The 23,723-nt window shown below is 46.1% G+C and overlaps 1 protein-coding gene across 1 annotated transcript in view; it reads right to left on the reverse strand.

The window, feature by feature from the left end:
- Window positions 1-23,723, reverse strand: part of epha10 (EPH receptor A10) — a gene marked incomplete at both ends in the record, with an annotated part of 179,505 nt that overhangs the window by 70,887 nt on the left and 84,895 nt on the right. Inside the window, one exon of the mRNA XM_080004599.1 lies at window positions 434-589. Within this exon, the coding sequence (XP_079860725.1) occupies window positions 434-589 (156 nt within the window). The remainder of the gene's footprint in view (window positions 1-433; window positions 590-23,723) is intronic.

Genomic DNA, 23,723 nt, shown 5'->3' on the forward strand with positions numbered 1-23,723 from the left:
TATGTTAATTAATTGGTAGTTTGGGCTGTTAGCATATGTATCTTGCCATAGAAAAAGCTATTAAAAATAATTACACACACACACACACACATTCATATATGACACATTAATAATGGTGCATTTCATTATTATTATCATCCGCATTTTTTAAATGATATAAGATATTTACATATCTTTTTTCTCTCTTAAAATGTGAACCTTGCTGCTGCTGCTGCCTTCCATGTAGATGATCGTATCGAACTACTGAGCACTTTTTTATCTATTTGTTCATTATTATCCATTCAGTCCTTCGTTATAGCTCTGGATGTACTTGCATGCTGTTTCTGTTCTCAGGGCACCATTGCGAAAGAGCACTTGCTCTCAGTTCGTCCTTCCTAAATAAATAAAAGTTGAAACCAAAAAAAGAAAGTATAATTTGGAAAATGAATCTTACGAGTGCAGGGTGCGGAGGGCGTGTCCAGGGGAGTCCTGAAGTGGTCATCCTCACACATACACACCACGGAGCCCTCGTCCTCCGCCACGCTGTTGGCCGGGCACGGGAAACACTCCTGCTGCCTGGACGACATCTTGTAGGCGCCCAGGGGACACGCTGTGGGGGGGAGGGGAAAAACAAAACACAAGGAAATTTAAATATAGATTTTCGGACATGAGAGTTGGGGTTTGGTGCAATGGCAGTTTCCATGTTTTCACACCACAAAGTGTTCTGCTACTGAAATGTCCTCATTGGACTCGTGCAGCGCATGGACCGTGTGAAACACGGCTCAGACCGTCTGTGACATCACCCGTTGCTTTCTGAAGAGACAATTTGAAGCCTCGAGTTGGCAAACGCCCGCCACCATGGAGCCAGTGGGTGATAGACGCCCGACCGGAGGATTTAAGGTAGACGTACCCGAAAGTCTTGTGCAAGAAACGCATTGAAACTGTCATTTCGAGCCAACCTTCCTTCCTCCTTCCTTCCTTCCCGTGGCCGTTAGCGGAACTGCAGGTTCAAAGCCTCATCGGACTCAACGGCGAGCCAACATGGCTGCCGCTCGCTGCAGGCCTGCATTCCCCTGCATCCTCTGCCGTGTCCAGAACAGTTTAAACAGAGACGCCGCCGTGTTTTGGCGGCAGACCCCTGATGACATCAAAGACCTTTGACATTCGTCACCACCGCCACCACCACCACCACCTCTCTTCTTTTCGGCGTATGGCCGCTTTCCTTTGGGAAATTGGTAATGATTTTATGTCTGTTTTGTTTTCTGTTCTCATTTTCACACCTCAGGCCTGGACTTCCTGTGAGTCATCCAGAAGAGCATGATGTGCCCATTCTACCGTGTTTGTCCCTTTTTTCGGGTCCCTGGGACTTTTTCGGGAGGCTTGTTCATGCCCGTCAGAGGGCTTAGGGTTTGAGGTTTTGGCGCAGCTGCCAAACGGTGCTTTGAATATCGGCCTGTGAAGCCGTTGGAGACTGTAGCTGTGATAAAGAGCTTTACAAATACACTGAGGACACTTGAAAAATCCTGCGACAGGATACGGAAAACACTCACATCCCAGTGTTTAAAATAGGTGGATTCACTTTGTAGCCCCCCTTTCAAAAGACAATTTGAAGCATTTTCTTTGGACAATTTGAACATATACCATATATACAGTGAGTGTACATTTTGGATTCCACTACAGCGGCACTGTTTTATCCCCGATACCTTCTATGTCCCCGCCAGCTCTTCAAAACAGACATTTTTGGTGAAGAAGGCAACAAAAATAAGGGCTCCTCATAATTGAGCTCGTCAAAAATCAGGCTCATAACACGGAGAAGCCGTGAGACGGAACCAGAAATCGACGGGCGAAGCCTTAAAATCCTGCTGCTACATGACTCAAATTTGGTTTTGTTTTTTTTTCCCTTCGCCGAGTGTTCTGTTGAACTCGCCGCCATCATCAATTACTCAGTTTACGGATGAATGCACGCTCTAAATAACGTAAGGGGGGTAGAAATTGAGTGATTGCGTGAGTCGGAGGGCGGCGTGGGAGGGCATCGGGCATCACTAAACAAAGCTCCATCAATACGTGACACGCACACACGCACACACACACACACACACACAGGTTATTTTACACCGTCTCTCTTTGCGGTTTCATTTTCCGCTTGCCGTGGCTTTGCAGCGGGTGATAATGGCTGTGAAATCAGGCAGGTTGGGCGGCTCCGCTCCTCTGAGGCTGCCTTTCCAAAACAGCCTCAGCTCCACCCGCCCACTTTATTCTCCACGTCCCGCGCGCTCCCCCAACACCGCCCCCCTCCACCGAGTCCCTTCGCCCCCTGTTCCCCCTCCTCCGTCCCTGCTGTATCCCCTTCCCTCCCTCCCCCCTTTGCTCCGGGCGAGCTGTTTGCTCCTTCATTCAGATCCCGCTCGCTCTCTCTCATCCCTTTATAAACACATAACCGCCACCGCCCGGCGGCCCCCGTTTTTCCCTGGTGTTGATTCCCCATATTTGAGCGGCTAAGTGGGTCTCCACAGAGCGAGAGAGAGAGATAGGGACGGAGTGAGAGACAGAGAGAGAGAGACAGAAAGAGGGACAGACAGAGAGAGGGAGAGAGAGAGGAGGTAGATAGGGACATTAGGTTTGGAGCTGCTCAGCCACCACGGGCAAAACTTCAAACCGGAAGGCGGGTTAGGTGGGGCGGCGTAATATTGCGCCCGGTACCGGTGCACGGTAGATAGGGCGTACGGGTCTCCATGTCGCAAACCCCCCACTCCCAAAAAAAACAAAGGTTTCGTGGACGATTGGATAAGCCACCATATTATTTCATCCCTGTGTCAATACCTTTGCCGGACCAAGAATCTGCATATATGCAAACTAAATCTGGCAGTTCTTGAAACGGCCACCGGGTATCTCACGGCAGACTGCCCGCCGTGCCAACGCGTCCGCATTGGACCGAGGGGTTCGGACGAGTTGACATTTTTCAATCCTTGCTTCCGAATTTTGTTCCGACATTAGACCCGCGAGCCACCGTTCACTTGACTGGAAGGCCGGCCTTACCGTGTGCACTAAATGACAACGTTATTAACGTTAACAATGTGTGCGCGCATTCATTTGGGCGGAGACCCAAATGACTCCTATTTTGTGACGCGAAATGCAGACGCGCGCACCGCGGCGGCCACCAGGGGGCGGCGGTGGTTCCGGCAATTTGACCCTGTAAAAATACGTCTCCAGACCCGCTGTTTACTCTCGTGGATAAGTGTTAAAGTGCATATTTGTGTATATTCCACGTGTATTCGTGTGTGTTTGTTATGATGCTGCGTACAGAAGGGTGAACGTGAAGTGTGTTTACTGGAGCCCGTGCGCGTACGGGTGCACGCAAGGGTGTGTGCTGTGCGCTGTGTGTGTAAAAACGTTTGCGAGCGGCGTATTGGAGGCTGTAAGAACCTTGTAATGGACTTTCTAATGTCTGTCATTACGAACAGAAGACGCGCGCACACACACACACACACACACACACACACACACACACACTTGAGCTCACAGTCTGGAAAATTGAGCCTTAGCCGAGTCCCTTTTTGTGGGAAACTGCCTTTCGTTGGCCACAACATCAGACCTCGGTTCAAGACGAATTAGAGACAAAATTATTCATAGATCTGTCAGGACACACACACACACACACACACACACACACACACACACACACACACACACACACACACACACACACACACACACACACACACACACACACACACACACACACACACACACACACACACACACACACACACACACACACACACACTTTCCACCTATCAAGCTTGTACGCTCTTTAAGTCTGGCTCAGATTCTGACTTATCTCTGTGGTTCAATGTGGACATCCTGCACACATCCTGCTGGACCACCTTGAGGGCTCTGTGTGTGATGATGGGGGGGGGGGCGGGTGGCGGGCGGCGAGACAATATGGCCGCCCAGATAACAAAACAGCTCAATGTCGGGGGGGGGGTAAGGTCGTGTCAGTCAATGGGATGACGCAGGGTAGAGGGAGAGAGAGAGAGACATGGAGGGAGAGAGAGGGAGATGGAGGGGAGCAATGGGGGAGCCGGCCAGGAGAGCGCTCCGAACACAACGCTTTGGAGCCAGTTTGTGAATCGACAAAGTAGAAGGAAGAAAAAAAAAAAAAAAAAAGGCATTGAGCGAGGATGAGAAAGGGAGGGAGAGAGAGAGAGAGAGAGAGAACAAGGCAGATAACTGAATGAGAGATGGAAAAGGAGAGAGACGGAAAGACAGAAACAGACAGACAGTGATGAAGGGGAAAAAATTCAAAACAGGGGACGGAAAGAGAGAGAGAGAGAGAGAGAGAGAGATGTTGGGGGTCTGGAGAGACACGTGACACCGAGAGGAAGATGAATGGACAGAGTTGAAGGGAAAAGAGAAAAACAAGGAAGAGAGAGAGAGAGAGAAAGCGAGAGAGGGATGTTTCCCATGCCAATAAAGCACTTTGAATTGAGAGAAAGGGACGGAGAGAGAGAGAGAGAGAGAGAGAGAGGGGCAGGAAGAAAGAGAGAGCAAGGGGAAGAGAGGGTGAGACAGACGGAGGGACGGTGCAGGACAGCTGGCAGAGCAACTGATCAATTTGTCCCGCGTGCCGACTGGGAGCCGTGATTAAATGGAACATGGCGGCGCGCGCACACACACACACACACACACACACACACACACACACACACACACACACACACACACACACACACACACACACACACACACACACACACACACACACACACACACACACACACACACACAGTAATACAGATATGCAGCAAGGTGCCAGTTCCCGTAGGGGGCAGAGCCAGATGAAGAGACAGCGAATGGACTGGGGAGTGAGAGGGAAGGAGGGATAGATAGAGAGAATTATGAATGGGATAGGAGGATGGCTAGAGAGAGAGAGAGAGGGGGGGGGGGTGAAACGTATTCAGAGGCAAGTGCAAAAGGTATAAACTCTGCTAATACTTTGCTTATAAAATGTTTATAAAGAATAAGTCAGCGACAGAAAGAGAGAAAGTGAGAGAGATTGGGAGAGATAGACAGATAGAAATAAGTGCTAATGTGTACATGAATTTATGTATTCATATACAATCACTGAACACTTTATGAGGAACACCTGTACACATTATTCATGCTTTCATGAATTCATGCATGATTGTTGGTGCCAGACGGGCTGGTTTGAGAATTTCTGTAACTGTGGATCTCCTGGGATTTCCACGCACAACTATCTCTAGAGTTTACTCAGAATGTTGCAAAAAAAAAAAAAAAACCCCAACAAAACATCCAGTGAGTGGAGGTTCTGCGGACGTAAACGCCTTGTTGATGAGAGAGGTCAACGTGGAACGGTCAGACTGATTGGAGCTGACAGAAAGTCTACGGTAACTCAGATAACCACTCTGTGCAACTGCAGTGAGCAGGAAAACATTGAGGCGGATGGACTACAACAGCAGACGACCACGTCGGGCTACAACAGCAGACGACCACGTCGGGCTACAACAGCAGACGACCACGTCGGGCTACAACAGCAGACGACCACGTCGGGCTACAACCGCAGACGACCACGTCGGGCTACAACAGCAGACGACCACGTCGGGCTACAACAGCAGAAGACCACGTCAGGCTCCACATCAAGAACAGAAAGCTGAGGCTGCAGTGGGCACAGGATCATCGGAAATGGAGTCTAAGACTGTAAATACGGAGCCTGATCTGATGAATGTCCATTTCTGCTGAGGCTCACAGATGGTGGGGTCAGAATTTGGCGCCAACAGCATGAATCCATAGACCCCACCTGCCTTGTGTCAACAGTCCAGGCTGGTGTAGGTGGTGTCATGGTGTGGGGATCTTTTCTTGGCACACGTTGGGCCGATTAATACCAGTCAATCATGGCTTGAATGCCACAGCCTATTTGAGTATTGTCGCTGAGCGCGTGCGTCCCTTCATGGCCACAGTTTACCATCTTCTATCGGCCACTTCCAGCACGATAATGAGCAAGGTCACAAAGCAAAAGTCGCCTCAAACTGGTTTCCTGAACATGACAATGAGTTCAACGTTCGCCAGTGTGCTTCCCAGTCGCGGATCTGAATCCAGTAGAACACCTTTGGGATGTGACGGGAGACTCGCAGCATCAATGTGCAGCAGACAAATCTGCAGGAACTGCTGGATGCAATCATGTCAACATGGAGCAGAATCTCAAAGTAATGTTTCCAACATGTTGTTGAATCCATGCCGCGAAGAACTGAGGCTGTTTTGAGAGCAAAGAGAGGCCCTATGCAATACAGTACAGTAATATAGTGCAGAGTGATTTTATTTCGGTACACACACACACACACACACACACACACACACACACACACACACACACACACACACACACACACACACACACACACACACACACACACACACACACACACACACACACACACACACACACACACACACGCGTAAAAATAAAGTGTGGGCCGTCACGGAAAGGAATCGCGCCGCGAAAATGAGAAAAGGCAGCGCTGCGATTCCTTTGGAGTCTGACGACGTCAGGACTGTGAATGAGATCAGTGAGGTGGTTTCACGGAGGAGAGGAGGAAGTAATGGCTCAGAATAATGCTAAAAAATTGAGGCAGCAAGTGAACAGTCAGTTCTTGAAGTTGATGTGTTGGAAGCAGGAAAAATGGTCAAGCGTAAGGATCTGAGCCACTTTGACAAGGACCAAATTCTGATGGTTAGACGATTGGGTCAGAGCATCTCCAAAACCACAGGTCTGGTGGGGTGTTCCAGGTATGCAGTGGTTAGAACCTCCCAAAAGTGGTCCAAGGAAGGACAACCGGTTAAACGGCGACAGGGTCATGGACGCCCAAGGCTCATTGACGCACGTGGGGAGTGAAGTCTAGTCTGTCTGGTTCGATCCCACAGAAGAGCTACTGTAGCACAAAATGGTGAAAACGTTAATTCTGCTGTGATAGGAAGGTGTCAGAACACACAGTGCATCACAGCTTGATGTGTATGGGGCTGTGTAGCTGCAGAGCGGTCAGAGTGTCCATGTTGACCCCTGTCCACCACTGAAAGCTCCTACAATGGACATGTGAGCATCAGACCTGGAGCACGGAGCAATGGAAGAAGGTGGCCTGGTCTGATGAATCACATTTTATTCTACATCATGTGAATGGGCGGGTGTGTGTGCGTCCTTTACCTGGGGAAGAGATGGCAACGGGATTCACTATGGGAAGAAGCCGGCAGACACAGTGTAATGCTCTGGGCATGTTCTTCTGGGAAACCTTGGGTCCTGGCATTTATGTGGATGTTACTCTGACACGTACCACCTACCTTAACATCGTTACAGACCAAGTACACTGCTTCATGGCAACGGTATTCCCTGATGGCCTCTTTCCACACTGCAAACATTGTTCAGCAATGGTTTGAGGAACATGACAAGAGTTCAAGGTGTTGACTTGGAGCAACTGTGGGATGCCCGATCCATGGGGGCCCCAACCTCACAACAACTTCCAGCACTTAAAGGATCTGCTGCTAACGTCTTGGTGCCAGATACCACAGGACACCTTCAGAGCTCTTGTGGAGTCCATGCCTCCATGGGTCACAGCTGTTTTGGCAGCACAAGGGGGAGCTACACAATCGGGGCCTGGCTCATAATCAGAAACGATATTCCGCATCTGTCTTCTCCCAATTAGGGGCCTTTCTATGTGGAGCTGGCATGCTCTCCCCGTGCTCACATCACACGTTCTCCCCATCTAACATCAGTAAGGACCCCCACCAAAAACATGCACACATCATCGTCTGACCAGCGATGGACACTTGTGACCAGGCCCCCCGGCGCGTCATTGAATGCTGCCCACTGCTCCTGGCTGCCCCCCCGAAGGAAGGACAAGCCAGGATGGATCAAATGCAGAGGAGCCATTTCACCGGCCACCATCCAAAGCGTGCGCGCGCGTGTGTGTGTGTGTGTGTGTGTGTGTGTGTGTGTGTGTGTGTGTGTGTGTGTGTGTGTGTGTGTGTGTGTGTGTGTGTGTGTGGGGAAGTTTCTTCTTCTCTTACCAATTACCAGAGTCACAACTCTGTCTGATATGATTGCGGATAAAATAAGGAGCGTCTTCCCCGGGCCGCTCTCTGTGACGCAGCGCGGGAAGACGCTTGTCGGGGCTCCCAAATTCACGGGAGATGCCAAATAAGGACATACAGTATCTCAAAATCGGACTTAATTGCAAAATTGGAGATGTAAACTTTGATTCACTCAAACCTTGAGCTCAAACGTCATCGGCAAACATGAAGCTGCACGCGTTTGGCTCGGTCGTTACCCTCCCCTTACAGTATGTCGTCGCAACATGGCAGCAGATGGGAAAATGCTGTAATAATCCACGATCCAGTCAGTGAGTCATTTCCCGGAGCCATCGTCCTGTCCCATCATGTTTATTTCCACTCGCTCCCAAATGCAGATAACGTAAAGCATTGCGTCGTAAAATATTGCCGTAGTGCCGCCCGCAGCACTGTCCGATTGGTCGGACGTCACGGGTAAAAAGCCGATCAACACTGCACAACACTGTACAACACACGGGGAAGAGGAACGCAGACAGAGAGAGAGACAGGCACGGCTGAGACGAGAGGCTGTTCTTTTCAAAAGGTAAGAATGCTGGAGTTGAAATAGATGATACTCAGTGCTCAAGTTTACGGGGGAGAATAAGCGCCACGCAAAAAAAAAAAAAAAAAATAATAATAATAATAATAATAACACCCCTGTCTCCACAATAAACTCTGAATTTCTGAGTTTAAAGTCGAAATCTCGAGAATAAACTCGGAATTTCCCACAAAAAATTACACATCCCGTTCCATATGAGAGAGGAGAGACGGGCAGAGAGGGAGAGACGGGCAGGGAGGGAGAGGGAGAGACAGGCAGAGAGGGAGAGAGACAGAGATGGTGGGGGAAAGACACTTGCAGAGAAGGGTTCAAGTTTCCATTTAGGTTTCACAGTTTTTGTTTTATTTTTACTTCATTTATTCATTTTTACCCTGACATTTACTGTAAAACAGTCAAATGAACCTGTTTTTGGGGAGCTGTTTACTTAATTATTTTCATCGATTCAAAATTTCAGTCCAGCTCACAAGAAATGCTGCTAGAAGCTCCGTGCACTATATTTTTCTAAATAGAATGTTGAAATGTTCTGTTTTCTTAATTTCAAGTACTTAAGAAAACGGATGTTTAAAGGAAGCTTTGTGTTGGAGTTTGTGCTCCATTTTTGCTGCAAATGCATATCGGCCCAAAATATAATAAAAAATAAAATAATAAAATAAAATAAAATATTAGTCATCCATCTCCTTGACGACTTATAATTGGTATCAGCCTGAAAAAAACATATTGGTCGACCCCTACCACACATTATTAGGCAGGTGGTTTTAATGTTGTGGCTGATCAGTGTGTGCGCATATATATATATATATATATATATATATATATATACAAATATATATATATATATATATACAAATATATACACACACACACATACTGTACATATGCATGTCCTTTGTATATAAATTATGTGTGTATATATTTTAGGTTATCTTTACCCATTTCGATTTTAATTATTTTTATTTGTATTCTTATTTGTATTTATAGTTCTATATATTTTTTTTACTTCTATATATTTTTATTATTATTCATAAGCTGTATATTTTTATGAATTTATCGATTTATTCTTAAAATTTCTGTCTGTATATTTTTCAACTTGTATATTTTTCTCTCCGGATTTTTATTTCAAACGCACAGTTCCAATGTTAATAACGCCCTTGTGAGTTCAAAGTGTTGAAATAAAGTGACACTGAGAGAGCGAGAGAGAGCAGTACTGGGAGCCTGAGGGTTGTGATGCTGCTGACAGCAGAGAGAGAGAGACAGACACACACACACACACACACACACACACACACACACACACACACACACACACACACACACACACACACACACACACACACACTGAGGGATGCTTGGAGGTTACACATGCATATACAGTTTATACACAGTATATATATGCATATGGCGACAGACACAGTTTTTTCCATCTGAAAGGGAGTGTGAACTGAGTACAGGCGGCACTGTCACACCCATTCCTTGCCTTTTGTTGTCACGGTTACGCCTGTTCACATGGGGGGGGGGGCTTGGTTCCCGAGAAAAGGTTGCCGAGGTAAATACCAACTTTAAGATAGATTTCCATCAGAGAACCAGTATTTTCAAATTTCAATTTTTAAAGTAATGCTCTCACCCAAGAGCGTGTCTTTCTATCAGCGAGTCTTAACCTGTTTCACATCAATGTGATACACATTTGATTTGACACCATTTCAGTCTCTCAACATTTATTATTGTAGCATCTGATTTAAGTGTCTATACTGTAGTGAGGGAGATAGCAGTGAAATGCCAGTGCGTTGACATGCACTAAATCAGGGGGTTCCCAACCACCGGGCTCTGAGAAGGCGGCCGGGGGTGCCCTGTTCAGCCTGTGCCGTTTTTATTTTTATTTTTTCTTCACAAACCTCGATCAGAGCCCACTCAAATCCAAACCGAGTGAGCAGGTTTTTATCGTAGATCTAGAGTATTTATCTATTTATCTCTCTATTTTCCCTCCCTGCGCGGTATCATACGCTGCTGCCTAAGGGTGGCGGGCGGCGGGGGGCGGAATATATTCGCGAAACACAGGGCTACAGGTTTTGGTGTGACCCTAATACTCTTTCCTCGTAGATGTATTTATTTGCCTCCGTGACACCCAGCCATGAGTGACCCCACGGGTCCATGACCGGTCCCTCCGTCCGTGAACATTCTGTGCGGTCCGGTTGGCGATGATAAAAAGGTTGCGACCGCACTGATCAAACTCTTTCTCCAGGCTAACGCGATTAAGGTGTTGACTGGAAAAACCCGGGTTGACATGCCGACCATCGCGTGGTTATTGACAGGAAGTACATATGCAGGTTCACTGAGTTTACACCACCATGAATGGAATACGAGGAGATATTCTGCGGTGTGGTAATCGGGTGGTGCTTGCGCCGATTTGGAGTTTAACTTGATGAAGGTCCTCGGGGCGAGGCGTTTGCGGGTGTCACAAAAGTCAGAACGAAGGCAGCTGCGATCGGGGTTATTAGAGCACGTAAACACACGGACCCCGTCCGAACCGCCGTCACCGTACGTTCTCTCACGGGTTAGTCGTCAGGTTCGGGGGGAAAAAGTTCCAAAAAGCTATTTTTCTTATGTTGTACATTTTTCTTTTGTTGTACTGTTGTACAACAGCTCTCTCTCTCTCTCTCTCTCACGCCCATTAATAAATCATAAAGTACTTGTACTTAATACAATAAATGTGAGCAATGAATTGTTTCTGTGCCTCTGTGACAGCACACATTAATGAATATTAATACCACTAAGAGAGAGTGTGCACGCACGCACACATGCAATATACGCCACACACACACACACACAAAATAAACGCCATCCACACACAAACACTCACAAAACAACATGAAATACAACCTGCGGGTCAATCAAGTAACTTTCTACATTCATTAGTGAAGGAAATCATTTTGCACGCTCTTATTTTGAAATGTCAGGGTCACAAATGTTTATGAGGGCGAGACGGCGAGAAAGGAGAGAGAGAGGGAGGAGGTGGAAGACATCAAATGATACCATGAGGCGGGGGATCAATAATTCAGGAGGCTCGAATTCGGATCGGCGGACTTCGGTTCTTATGCTCAAGCTAATTCTCTGAGCTCCAACGGCGGCGGATTTAATCATATCATGGAAATGGAATTTCACATTGGAATGTGACGGCGAGGGAGCCGGGGGGGGGAGGGGGGTGGCTGCTCCACAAGGTCCCACTCCACCCACATCCACCCACACACACGCACACACACACCCACACACACACACAGGTCTGTTAGGTCAGATGGCTGGGTGGGGGAAATGGCCGACGGCTGCATTTGGAGTAATTGCGCATTTTGTGTCGGTAGAGATTGCGAGAGTGCAGAGGGAAGATCTGAAATGTGGTAATGTGTTGTGTATGTGAGTCCCTCAAACCGAAAACCGCCAAAGGAGGAGCGGCATCGTCATAATACTTAAACTTATTAATTATTTTATAGAGCATTTGAATTGATAAAATACAAATAAAAGAATATTATATTCATATATAAGGGCTTTTTTTGATGATTTAATTAAATATTAATTTTAATAAATGTTATAATAGTGATTTTATAAGGCTGGCTGATATTGACAAAAATAACTATTACACTATTTTTAGTCTCATATCACAATAACCCAATTATATTGATACATCACCAAGTCCAACTTTAATTATGTAATATGAAGATATAGTAAAAATATACAGTATAAGGTAATGACGATCTAATGGTTGGACAAAGACTTTATGTGCAGCGGATCAGTTCCCCATCATCAGGACCGCACGTACCACGGCGTTAAAAAGCAGCGCTTTAAGTGATGAATGAGACGAGAGCCATAAAACCCTACGCCCCATTAAACATACTCAGCACCAGTTAGTCTTCACACTTTCCACACCGCAGAAATATTATTTCACACCCCGCGACCCGCTGCGGTTCTGAGTGATTTAAAGGACGCGGCACGGACATGATTTGCCGCGTCGCGTAAATCCACATTATTACTCTGAATTAAAGAGTCGCCGCTCGGGCCCCGAGACGCTGTCCGCGCGGTCGGACGGCGCTGGGAGCCGGAGCACCTGCGTGGGGCCTCGGCGGCGGCACGTTCCCGGAATCAATCTCATCGGCCTCAGCCGACAGAGCTTTCTTTGTGTTTTCCTCCTCCTCTTCTTCCCTCTCGGGCCCTGGTGTTAACGCATTAATGGTTTGTTCTAATATGATCTCGGGACAAATGGCCCCGGGTCCAAATGGGTTGGGGACTGAATTTTCGGACCCGTGAAGACCCCTGGTCTGGTGCCGGTGCACCGATAATAACCACAACCATGCAGTGCGCACGTCGCCCACCGCGGCCGCTGCAGAAAACCTTCCGCCCCCTCGTTCGGTGAACGTTGGCGGCCCAGGTGTCTCCGTCACCGGAAGCACGAGAAGCTTTATTCAAATCAAAGCCACGGCAAGTTTAGAAGACGCTGAAACGCCGCCGTCTTGCAAGCGAGCGGCTCAAAGTTTAGCACAAACATAAGGAGCGATACGCATCTCCCCGCATAACGTACGTTTAGGCAGGAGAGGGGGCGCAGACCCGAGGGCACAACTGCGGCCCCGTCGTGGGTGGGCCCTTCTGGAATTTGCCCACATGACAGATGGTCAATCCATCACTGACACCGACTTCAGGAGAGCAACCTAAAACAGAGGCTGACATTGACACAATGAAATACTGAGATGTTTTTTGGACGGCTACCTCCATATCCATCCTTTGACTTTATTCTTGGGATGCCTGACCAGATAGCTGGCCACCGGCACGGGGTCTCACAGACCCACTCGGCTTTGATGCGAACGGCTCACGATTCGATATCGGTCCGATATTGATGAGGTTGTTCCGAATACGACTTTACATCGATACATAATAATGACGCAACCGACTGTGTGCGGCAAAAACCTCCCGCGATCCAATATCGACGAGACGGCTCCTGATCGTTCTCATGACGAACTGGATGGAATATTTCAATGCATTTGTGACGACTGTGGTTTTTAACCGAAGCGGAAGCAGGTGCCTAACTTTCAAACAAAGTCTGGATATTATCATTTTTATATTGATCAGAAATTTAAACACAGAATTGAATCGTATGGGTTTGTCAAGGTGACTGAAATTGATAAGAACAATGAGAACAGTCGATGAATTTCGCAAAATGTCATTTAGCGATATGACATTTAACTATATCACATTAATATAATATATAGTTATATTATAATAGTACCAATATCCCAGTCGATAGTATAGTCTACTACTGCGATATCGATATAATATATCAATGAACAGTATAGGCCAGCTCTATGCTACACACACACACACACACACACACACACACACAACGTTTACACAAACACACAAACACACTACCTTTACACACCCACACACACACACACACGTTTGTGCTCCATTATATCACAGTCTGAGTTCAGCTGAAGTATCAACATCACAGGCCAACTGCTGACAGCGCCCGGGGCCAAGCACACACTCCTCTCTTTCTCCTTGGAGGTCAATAATTTTCACAACAAAAGGGGCACACACACACACACACACACACACACACACACACACACACACACACACACACACACACACACACACACACACACACACACACACACACACACACACACACACACACTAAATAGAAAATGATTACAAACATTGGAATGAAAAACCAAAACAGAATATAAATATTACCATTGAGTCTCATGACATACACACCGTACCAACAAGGCAAAATAATATTAAATAATATTAATAATAATAATGCACATACTGTAGATTTATTACCCCCCTAACTCTCTGAACACATCGGCCTAGTTATGAAACATTTAACACCCTTACGGGGACTTATGTGACTCAGCGCAGATTGGAGAAAAACGGAGAAAGGAGGTGAAAAAAAAAATCAGTTGGAAAAATAAACAACAAAAAAACAAAAAAAACAACAACACATTTCTGGCCCGCGTCGCTCACTGCACTCACTGCAAACCTCGCCCAAGCCAGAGAGAAGCCTGAGCATTTCAAAAGCAGCCTGCAGGGTAACCGTCGCGCGACGCCAGGCATGACGACCCCTGGAAGATGGCACTCCATTCGGAACGGCGTCCCACAGGGATCCCCAGCGGATCCCCTTGAGAAGCCATCGTTATCGACGCCCCTCCGTTGTCTTCCCGCGTACGCTGGCAGGAGTTCAAGCGAGTGAGGGAATGTGCGGTTCGGACAGGATTCTGACGTGTGCGCAAACAAATAACACAGAACAAAACAAACGAGCGAAAAGTCAGGGAGAGGAGCGGAAGCGGTCAGCTCCCACGGAGGAGGTCAGGGTTTCCTGGAACGCTAAGTGAGGTCATGGGTGGAAAGGGTCATTGAGGGTCCTTTATTCCGGGCAGAAGGAGCCTTAAAATCAAGCGCCACGTCGTGCATCATTCTGAAAATATTACACGTACAAAATACTGTTATAAGCTGTCGGCAAGCGCTTATAACAGTAATTAGTGTGTGTGTGTGTGTGTCTGTGTGTGTGTGTGTGTGAGACGCATCCAGGCTGATTTGTCAAGATTCCAAATCATATTTCATCAAAAAAATAATAAACAATGACGGAAATACAGATTATTATGTGACGGTGTTGCTCTACACTTTTTTTTTTAAACATACGTTTTGATATTTAACTATTGGGGGAGGGGGTCTCTCTCTCTCTCTCTCTCTCTCTCTCTCTCTCTCTCTCTCTCTCTCTCTCTCTCTCTCTCTCTCTCTCTCTCTCTCTCTCTCTCTCTCTCTCTCTCTCTCTCTCTCTCTCTCTCTCTCTAAATAGCTTTTTTTTGCCCCCCCCCCCCCATCGCTCTTTCTTCCCGCCGCTCGCTCTCCCTCCTTTCTCCCTTATGGACGCCCCTCCGCCTTGCGTCCTCCATCCTTCGCTCCTTTCCTCCCCCTTCATCTCCCTGTCAGCCCTCACGCCGTCTCCCCCGGGGGCTCCAGCGGGAACAAAAAGCTTGGAGAGCCAACGAGGTTCTTTTGATTCAAAAACACCACTTTCTGCGTCTGTCTCGTCCTGCTCACAGATGCAGTATGCGCACACACACACACACACACACACACACACACACACACACACACACACACACACACACACACACACACACACACACACACACACACACACACACACACACACACACACACACACACACACACAGCAGGTATTTAGCAGAGATCTTTATCGAGAGCAATTTACCGTGGAGTAATGAGAAAGCAGAACGTTCATTATTTCACTGCGAGACAACTTGACATTACTCATGCTCAACCCTCAAACCGCCCCCTCCAACACATTTATTTTACAATATCGCTATTTAAGAACGGGAATTATTCGTCATTTTTGAACATATTTCACGGACCCAAAATCATACATTTTCCTACTTTAAACCACAGCTTTCGCCTTTGACGTGACCTCGGAAACTTTTTCAAGGCAGCTTCCGTTGATTTTTTTTCCGTTTTTTTTTTTTTTGTTTCTTTTAAAACCAGTGGTTCTCAACACGGGGTCCGGGGACCGGCCGGAGGTCCTTCGAGAGCTTGAAGGGGGTCCCGCGGCAAGAATTATCCATCGCTAAACTTCACCGCTATTTTAATTGAGGTGATGAGAGCGTGGAATGATGACCGTCACGGTCCTAGTTCCACCGCCACCATAACTGTCATACAGACAGACAGGTGCAGGGGTGAAGGGGAACATTGCATTTCTCGGATTTGGTCAAACATCGCTGGATCGCTGTTGCATGTTCTTCATGTGTTTGGTGGGGGTCCTTACTGACGTTACATGGAGGAAACCCCATGTGAGCACGGGGAGAACATGCAAACTCCACACTGAAAGGCCCCTCATCGGGAGATAACCCGCCGGAGCACGATACCGACAGCGCCCAAGGCGGGAATCGAACCCAGGACCTTCTCAAGCTGTGAGATTCAACAATATAAAACGATTTGAGATCGGGGCTCCCAGAGACTAAATCTCCTTAATTGGGGTCAAAAACAACCTGTGAGGAGAAATGGTTCCTATTGTGTGCAGGTCAACAGAGAAGCACCTCCGAAAAAACATTTAATCTTGGAACTTAAAAACAGACCTTTTTACTTTGAGATAAGCTTTCTGGTCCGAAACAAAGGCGGAAGAAGATTTTCTTCGAAAGTCCCAGAAAAATAAACAATTGTTTTGGAGAAAAAAAAAGTTTTGATGCCCTCCTTTGTGAAGACATTTCGAGACATTTCCTTACTTCTTAGAATTTCCCATTTTGGAGAAGAATGAGAATATTTTCGACGACACAGTTTCTTTCTGTTTCATGAAAAATATTCCGTAAAAATGTCGTCACAGCGTAATATGTCCTTTTTTTAAATTATATTTAGGGGGGGGGGGGGGGGGGGGAAACAAAACAGGCGTACAGTTAGTATGCATGTGCTGTACGTCAGAGAAACCATTTCAAATGTAAAAACATTGTCCACCACCTCTCACAGTTACTCATTACCAGCAGCAGCAGCAGCAGCACATCCACAGAGACGCCGCCCCATGGGCTAGAACATGCTTCGAAAAAGCAGAAAAATCAATTTGACTTTATTTATTTATTTAACTTATTTATTTTTAATATACCATATAGGCTCTGCGTATTGGATTTAACGCATGTCATATTCTCGCGAAACCCTATTTTAGCCTGGAAATCGGCACCACCTCGCTGCATGCATGGAAGCGTGTCTGCATGCAGTGAATGCTGAGGCGAAAGCAGCATGAATAAGTGGAAGGATAGCTTCTGTATTTTAACCCCCCAGATATAGTATACTGTATGTGTGTGTGTGTGTGTGTGTGTGTGTGTCTGTGTGCGCGAGCGTGCGTGCGTGTATACACGTATATTTGCCGCGCCTGCCAGTGGTCGCTCATGGCACTTTGCATGGTAACTACATCCGTCCGTAAGTCGCCCGACACGTTAGCATGTGAATGTCAAGGCAATTTCGGGTCGGCCGCTCTCCAAATGGGTTCCAGTGTGATTCTCCCCCATTTTCAGCGGCTCGCCCTATATGCTCTGTGTGCGCGCGTGTGTGTGTGTGTGTGTGTGTGCGCGCGCGCTTGCCACGCCGTCTCCACGTGCGCACCGGCATGTGTGGCCGTTTCGCTGTTTTCGGTGAAATACGATTCCTAGTCCCGATGGCTGGGGCAGGCGGGCGGGCGGGTGGGGTTGGGCGTTGATTCGCCACGGCGCTGAAGGTTGGAGACCCCACGGCCATTCGGAGCGACACCCACTTCGCTCTCTATTTGCGATGGTAATCCACGGTGTCGCTCCTCACTAGCGTCTGTTTTCCGGCAACACGGGGGTGGGTCCGTGTGATTTCCCCCGCGGCAAAGAGCGCCGTTTGAGGAAGTACTGCATGGAGGCGTAGAATCAAGAAGAGTCGCAAAATTCCAGTCAATGCTACGGATTCCCACACCTTGAGCAGCCACCCCCTTGTATTTGACAATAATGGAGAAAACATGGGGGTACAGAACCGGGTACTAGGTGTGTGGGGTTGGTACCTTGGAAGAACCCGCGAGAAGCCCACGTTTTGCCCTTTGGCCAGGGCCCACGGACTCTAAATGTGGATGGAGGCGACCGACTGGAGAAGACACGGAGCACGGGTTCCCAAGGTGGGGGTTCGGGGACCTTCAGGAGGTCCTTCAAGAGGTTCCAGGGGGTCCCCAAGCTAAAACGATGGAATTTAAACGTCGGTCTTTATTTCATTCACAAGACCGCCATTGGAGAAAGTACAATAATGCCCGTTTGGATCCTAGTTTCACTGGTATCTCCATAACTAGAGCACAGACACTAAATCATATCTAACAATTAAAGATCGGGGCCCCAGAGTCGTAATCCAACGGAATGGGGTCTAATGAGTGAACCCATCGGCACCAGAGGTCACGTCACCATTCGTCCAATTCCACCATCCCAGACCCAACCCCGAGGTTCATCGGAACACCTCCCGAAATCCCATTCCTTTCACTGCGGCGACCTTCATTTGACCCTCGCCCTATATTTGTGCACGGGGGGTCGGAGGTCTACGCCGAGGGCACCTTCTCCCGTCTCTGGAGAAGAGGACTGGGAATGAGATGGTTTTATTTATTTATTTGTTGTTGTTGTTTTATTTTGCTTTCCAGGTTAACAGTTTAATTTACTAGCTCAATTGGATTTAAACCCTTTCACAGGCTGTGCTTTATATAATAATAATAAAAATAATAATATAGTTAAGTAAAAAGACTAATTTAAAGTCATAAAAACAAAACACTTTATAATATACTGTACATATATTTATAAATCTCTCTCTCTCTGTGTGTGCACGGCAGGGGGTCACTTGGACCATAAGGCTGATTAAGTGTTTCATTGGGGTAAAGGGGGGTGGTCCTGGCCGGAGCATACGGAACTTAAAATGTTTTTCGAGTGTGTGTGTGGGGACAGTTGGTCTATCAAAGAGATGGATGAGGTGGGCTCCACATCCCACCCGCCTTCCCAACCCCCACCAACCCTGGGTGGTATGGTTGAGCTGCTCCTGCAGGGATGAACACACACACACACACACACACACACACTTTAAGAAACAAATAAATACAAAGAAACCCTCAAATTTACCAATATTGTTGTTGTGTAACTCATCGTTAAGCATCCACTCAATAAAAACTTGAGCTCAGGCTTAGCCCTAATGAGAACACACACTCATTACCAAAACACACACACACACACACACGAGCACTAAAATTAACTGAGTTTTGTCAACGTGCTGTTGGGAAGAAAAATACGACCGTGCACAACAATCAAGGCTGCAATTAGGAGGCAAAGGTAAAAACGTCCCTGACCTTGTTGTGCAATTAGAGGACTCTTCGTTAATATCACACACACACACACACACACACACACACACACACACACACACACACACACACACACACACACACACACACACACACACACACACACACACACACACACACACACACACACACACACAATTCCTGCAGTCTTCCTCCTAAGCAGCCGTTTAATTAAGAAGCGCAATATGGCAACACAAAAAAAAAAGAAGCAATTAGTAGAAAGAGGAAAATAGTGTTTGGAAAAAAAAAAAGGGGGAAGCAGGGAGTTTGCCACAGAAGCAGAAGAAGACGAGCAGCAACGGACTGGACTGAACGAGGGTTCTCCGCCGACACCTGGGAGAAGGTGCAGCGTGGATGTCTCTGTGGCATTGATACAGTTTTAGCTACTACTGCCACTCAAACAAGTTCACAAAAAAACAAAAAAACCTCTTGTGCATAGGCGCTGACGGCGAACCACAGAGAAAGTGCAATTTGCAAGTGCATCATCACTCAGCCGAAGCGACTTACCATCATTCATCCGCCGATGGACGCAGGTTTCAGGAGCAATTGCGGGTGAAGTGCCCTTGAGGTCTGTGAAATTGACGTCTGGGGTTATGGGTGAGCGCGCCGGTCTGTGCACCGCCCGACATCAACGAGTCGGAGGGTGATGATTGTCAAGGTGACTAACGGAGACTTGAGCCGCAGCTTCCTCCGTTTAATCAACACAGTTCACGGCAGAAAGCCGGTCACGTAAAGCAGACGCCGTCCTGTCGCAGCGGCGCCAGACGGATTTGTTTTGTTTTCCAGTTGCCGTTGCACGACTATTTATATTGTTACTGTGCTATTAAACAATTTTAATGTCTTGCATTTTGCAGTTTTTTTTTTTTTGGAGGAATTGTTATTTACTCCTAGGTTTATTTATTCATGTACTTTTTCAGTTACGACTGTAACTGAATAATAAAAGACTTGGCTTGACTATGGCTTTCATTCTCTGTTTGTATTTGTTTATGTTTTACAAAGTGTTCAACTTGAGCCAGGCCATACGACAATGATAGCAATCATATCACATCCATACAGGAAGTAGTATATAGCTTCTAAAAATGTATTGTATTATATATATATATATATATACACACACACACACACATATATATACATACACACCCACATATATTTACATATACACACATATATACACACACACACACACACATATATATACATACACACGCACATATATACATATATTTACATATACACACATATATACACACACACACACACACACACATATATACATACAGTATATTTATATACATATATACACATATATACACACAGTATATATATATATATATATATAAACACATACATACAGTTCATACATACATACATGTATGTATGTATATATATATCTTTTTTAATGCACTGGTATCGGATCGGCCGATATGCAGATTCAGGTATCGGAATCGGTATACAGAAGAAAGAAATTGGTATGGGAACATCTCCAGATAGAAGTGGTGAAGGTTGTGAACCAGATGACTCTGAAGTGTCACTGTTATAAAGTAGTAGTAAGTGATTAGGAACTGGAATAAATCTGTATTAAACCATGACTTTTTTTCTCTACTGTATCACACATCATAGACATCAATTTTGAGGAGACTAAATATGAATGCATGATCCCATAAACTCAAACAAAATGTTTTTGTTGTAATGCCAACCTCATTCATTCAAATTTAAGACAATTTAATGAATTCCAAGGCCTTAATCTCTGTGAAATTTAAATGAAGACATTTCAAGAGCGACAGGGTTTAGCGGTCCCTCAGGGGCCGTTTTCATCCCATTCTGTTGTATTTATTTGTACCTTCCGTTCCCTTCGTTCCTTCCCTGGGTTCTTCCTCCAGCCTTGGATCAAAAGCGTCTCATTGTCCCGTCTGCCGAGTCGATGTCTTCAAATCCAAATAAAACCCCCAAAAAAAACCCAAAACAAACTAAAGTCTCTCGTGGTTTATGTGTTTACCGAGAGCTCTGCTTTCTAGTCTGTGTGTGTGAGTGTAACAGACATAACATGACACACACACACACACACACACACACACACACACACACACACACACACACACACACACACACACACACACACACACACACACACACACACACACACACACACACACACACACACCATAATTTGAGGAATATTTCACCGAGGTCTTAGGGAGAAATGACGGTCCAGACGTATGAGCATGTGGAGAGATTGAAGGAGATGGTGAGAGTGAGTCATCCATACGTGTCGCTCGAGTGGCACCCGAGCGTATGTGCACGTGTCTGTGTATTTACTGGCTTGTTTCCATCCACTGTGTGTGCGTGTGTGTGCGTCTCTGGCAGCCACAGTGGATCAGACGCAGTGGATTACATTCATACAACATTGGGTACAAACACAAGCAGTCCTCACTAACACACACACACACACACACACACACACACACACACACACACACACACACACACACACACACACACACACACACACACACACACACACACACACACACACACACACCACACCACAATGGGGCAGCTGACACGGACTCAAAGAGCTCTAGGGGAACTAGTTAACTGAGAACTACTTCATTGAGAACAATTTAAATGAGAACTACCTAATTTAGAACCTGTTAACTGAGAACTACTTCATTTAGAACCCGTTAACCGAGAACTACTTCATTGAGAACAATTTAGATGAGTACTACCTAATTTAGAACGAGTTAACTGAGAACTACTTCATTTAGAACCAGTTAACTGAGAACTACTTCATTGAGAACAATTTAGATGAGTACTACCTAATTTAGAACCAGTTAACTGGGAACTACTTAATTTAGAACCAGTTAACTGGGAACTACTTCATTTAGAACCAGTTAACTGGGAACTACTTCATCTGGAAGCAGTTAACTGGGAACTGCTTTATTGAGAACTATTTAAAAGAGTACTACCTCATTTAGAACCAGTTAACTGAGTACTACCTAATTTAGAACCGGTTAACTGGGAACAAGTTCATTTAGAACCAGTTTACTAGGAACTACTTTATGAAGAAGTATTTAAATGAGTACAACCTAATTTAGAACCAGTTAACTGAGAACTACTTCATTTAGAACCAGTTAACTGAGAACTACTTCATTGACAACTATTTAAATGAGTACTACCTAATTTATAACCAGTTAACTGGGAACTACTTAATTTAGAACCATTTAACTGGGAACTACTTCACTGAGAACCAGTTAACTGGGAACTGCTTTATTGAGAATTATTTATAAGAGTACTACCTCATTTAGAACAAGTTAACTGAGTACTACCTAATTTAGAACCAGTTAACTGGGAACTACTTCATTTAGAACCAGTTTACTGGGAACTACTTCATTGTGAAGTATTTAAATGAGTACTCCCTAATTTATAACCAGTTAACTGAGAACTACTTCATTGAGAACCAGTTAACTGAGAACTACTTCATTGAGAACCAGTTAACTGAGAACTACTTCATTGAGAACCAGTTAACTGAGAACTACTTCATTGAGAACCAGTTAACTATAAGCCTATTTAAGTGAGAGCTAGATACCTGAGAACTAGTTAACTGAGAACGAGTTAGCTGAGAACTTGTTCAGAGAACTTCTTCACTGGGAAATACTTGACCAACAATTACTTAACTAATACTACCTACCATCTGTGGTGTGGGGATGGTGTGGTTTGAGCAGCCACACCTGTCCTGGGTGTAGGTAATTGGGTCCAGGACCAGGGTGGCTGTCCACCTGTTGTTTCTTAGAGTAATCAACAACAAAAGAAACATCGCGCACGCACGCACACACGCGCACACACGCACAGGCACACACACACACACACACACACACACACACACCCCTTGTCAGGACATTTTTTTTTTTTTTTTATATCTGCTCGGGGCTTGTTCCATCTGACCCACTCGCTGCAATAAAGCTGGTGTGATTTCAACCCCCATCATCTGTGTCTCTGTGCCGGAGGGCCCTGGACACGCTACTCAGGTGGGGTGCGGCAGGCGTAGCGGTCACACATCACTTAACGACTCAAAATTGGGGCGTGTGCTCCATAATATTCCTTAGGAGAGGTCATAGTCAAAGTTGAATCATATTCTATATTATTTGGTCAAACTGAATTGGGGGCAAA

This window comes from Zeus faber (genome assembly GCF_960531495.2).
Source record: "Zeus faber genome assembly, chromosome: 1".
NCBI lineage: Eukaryota > Metazoa > Chordata > Actinopteri > Zeiformes > Zeidae > Zeus > Zeus faber.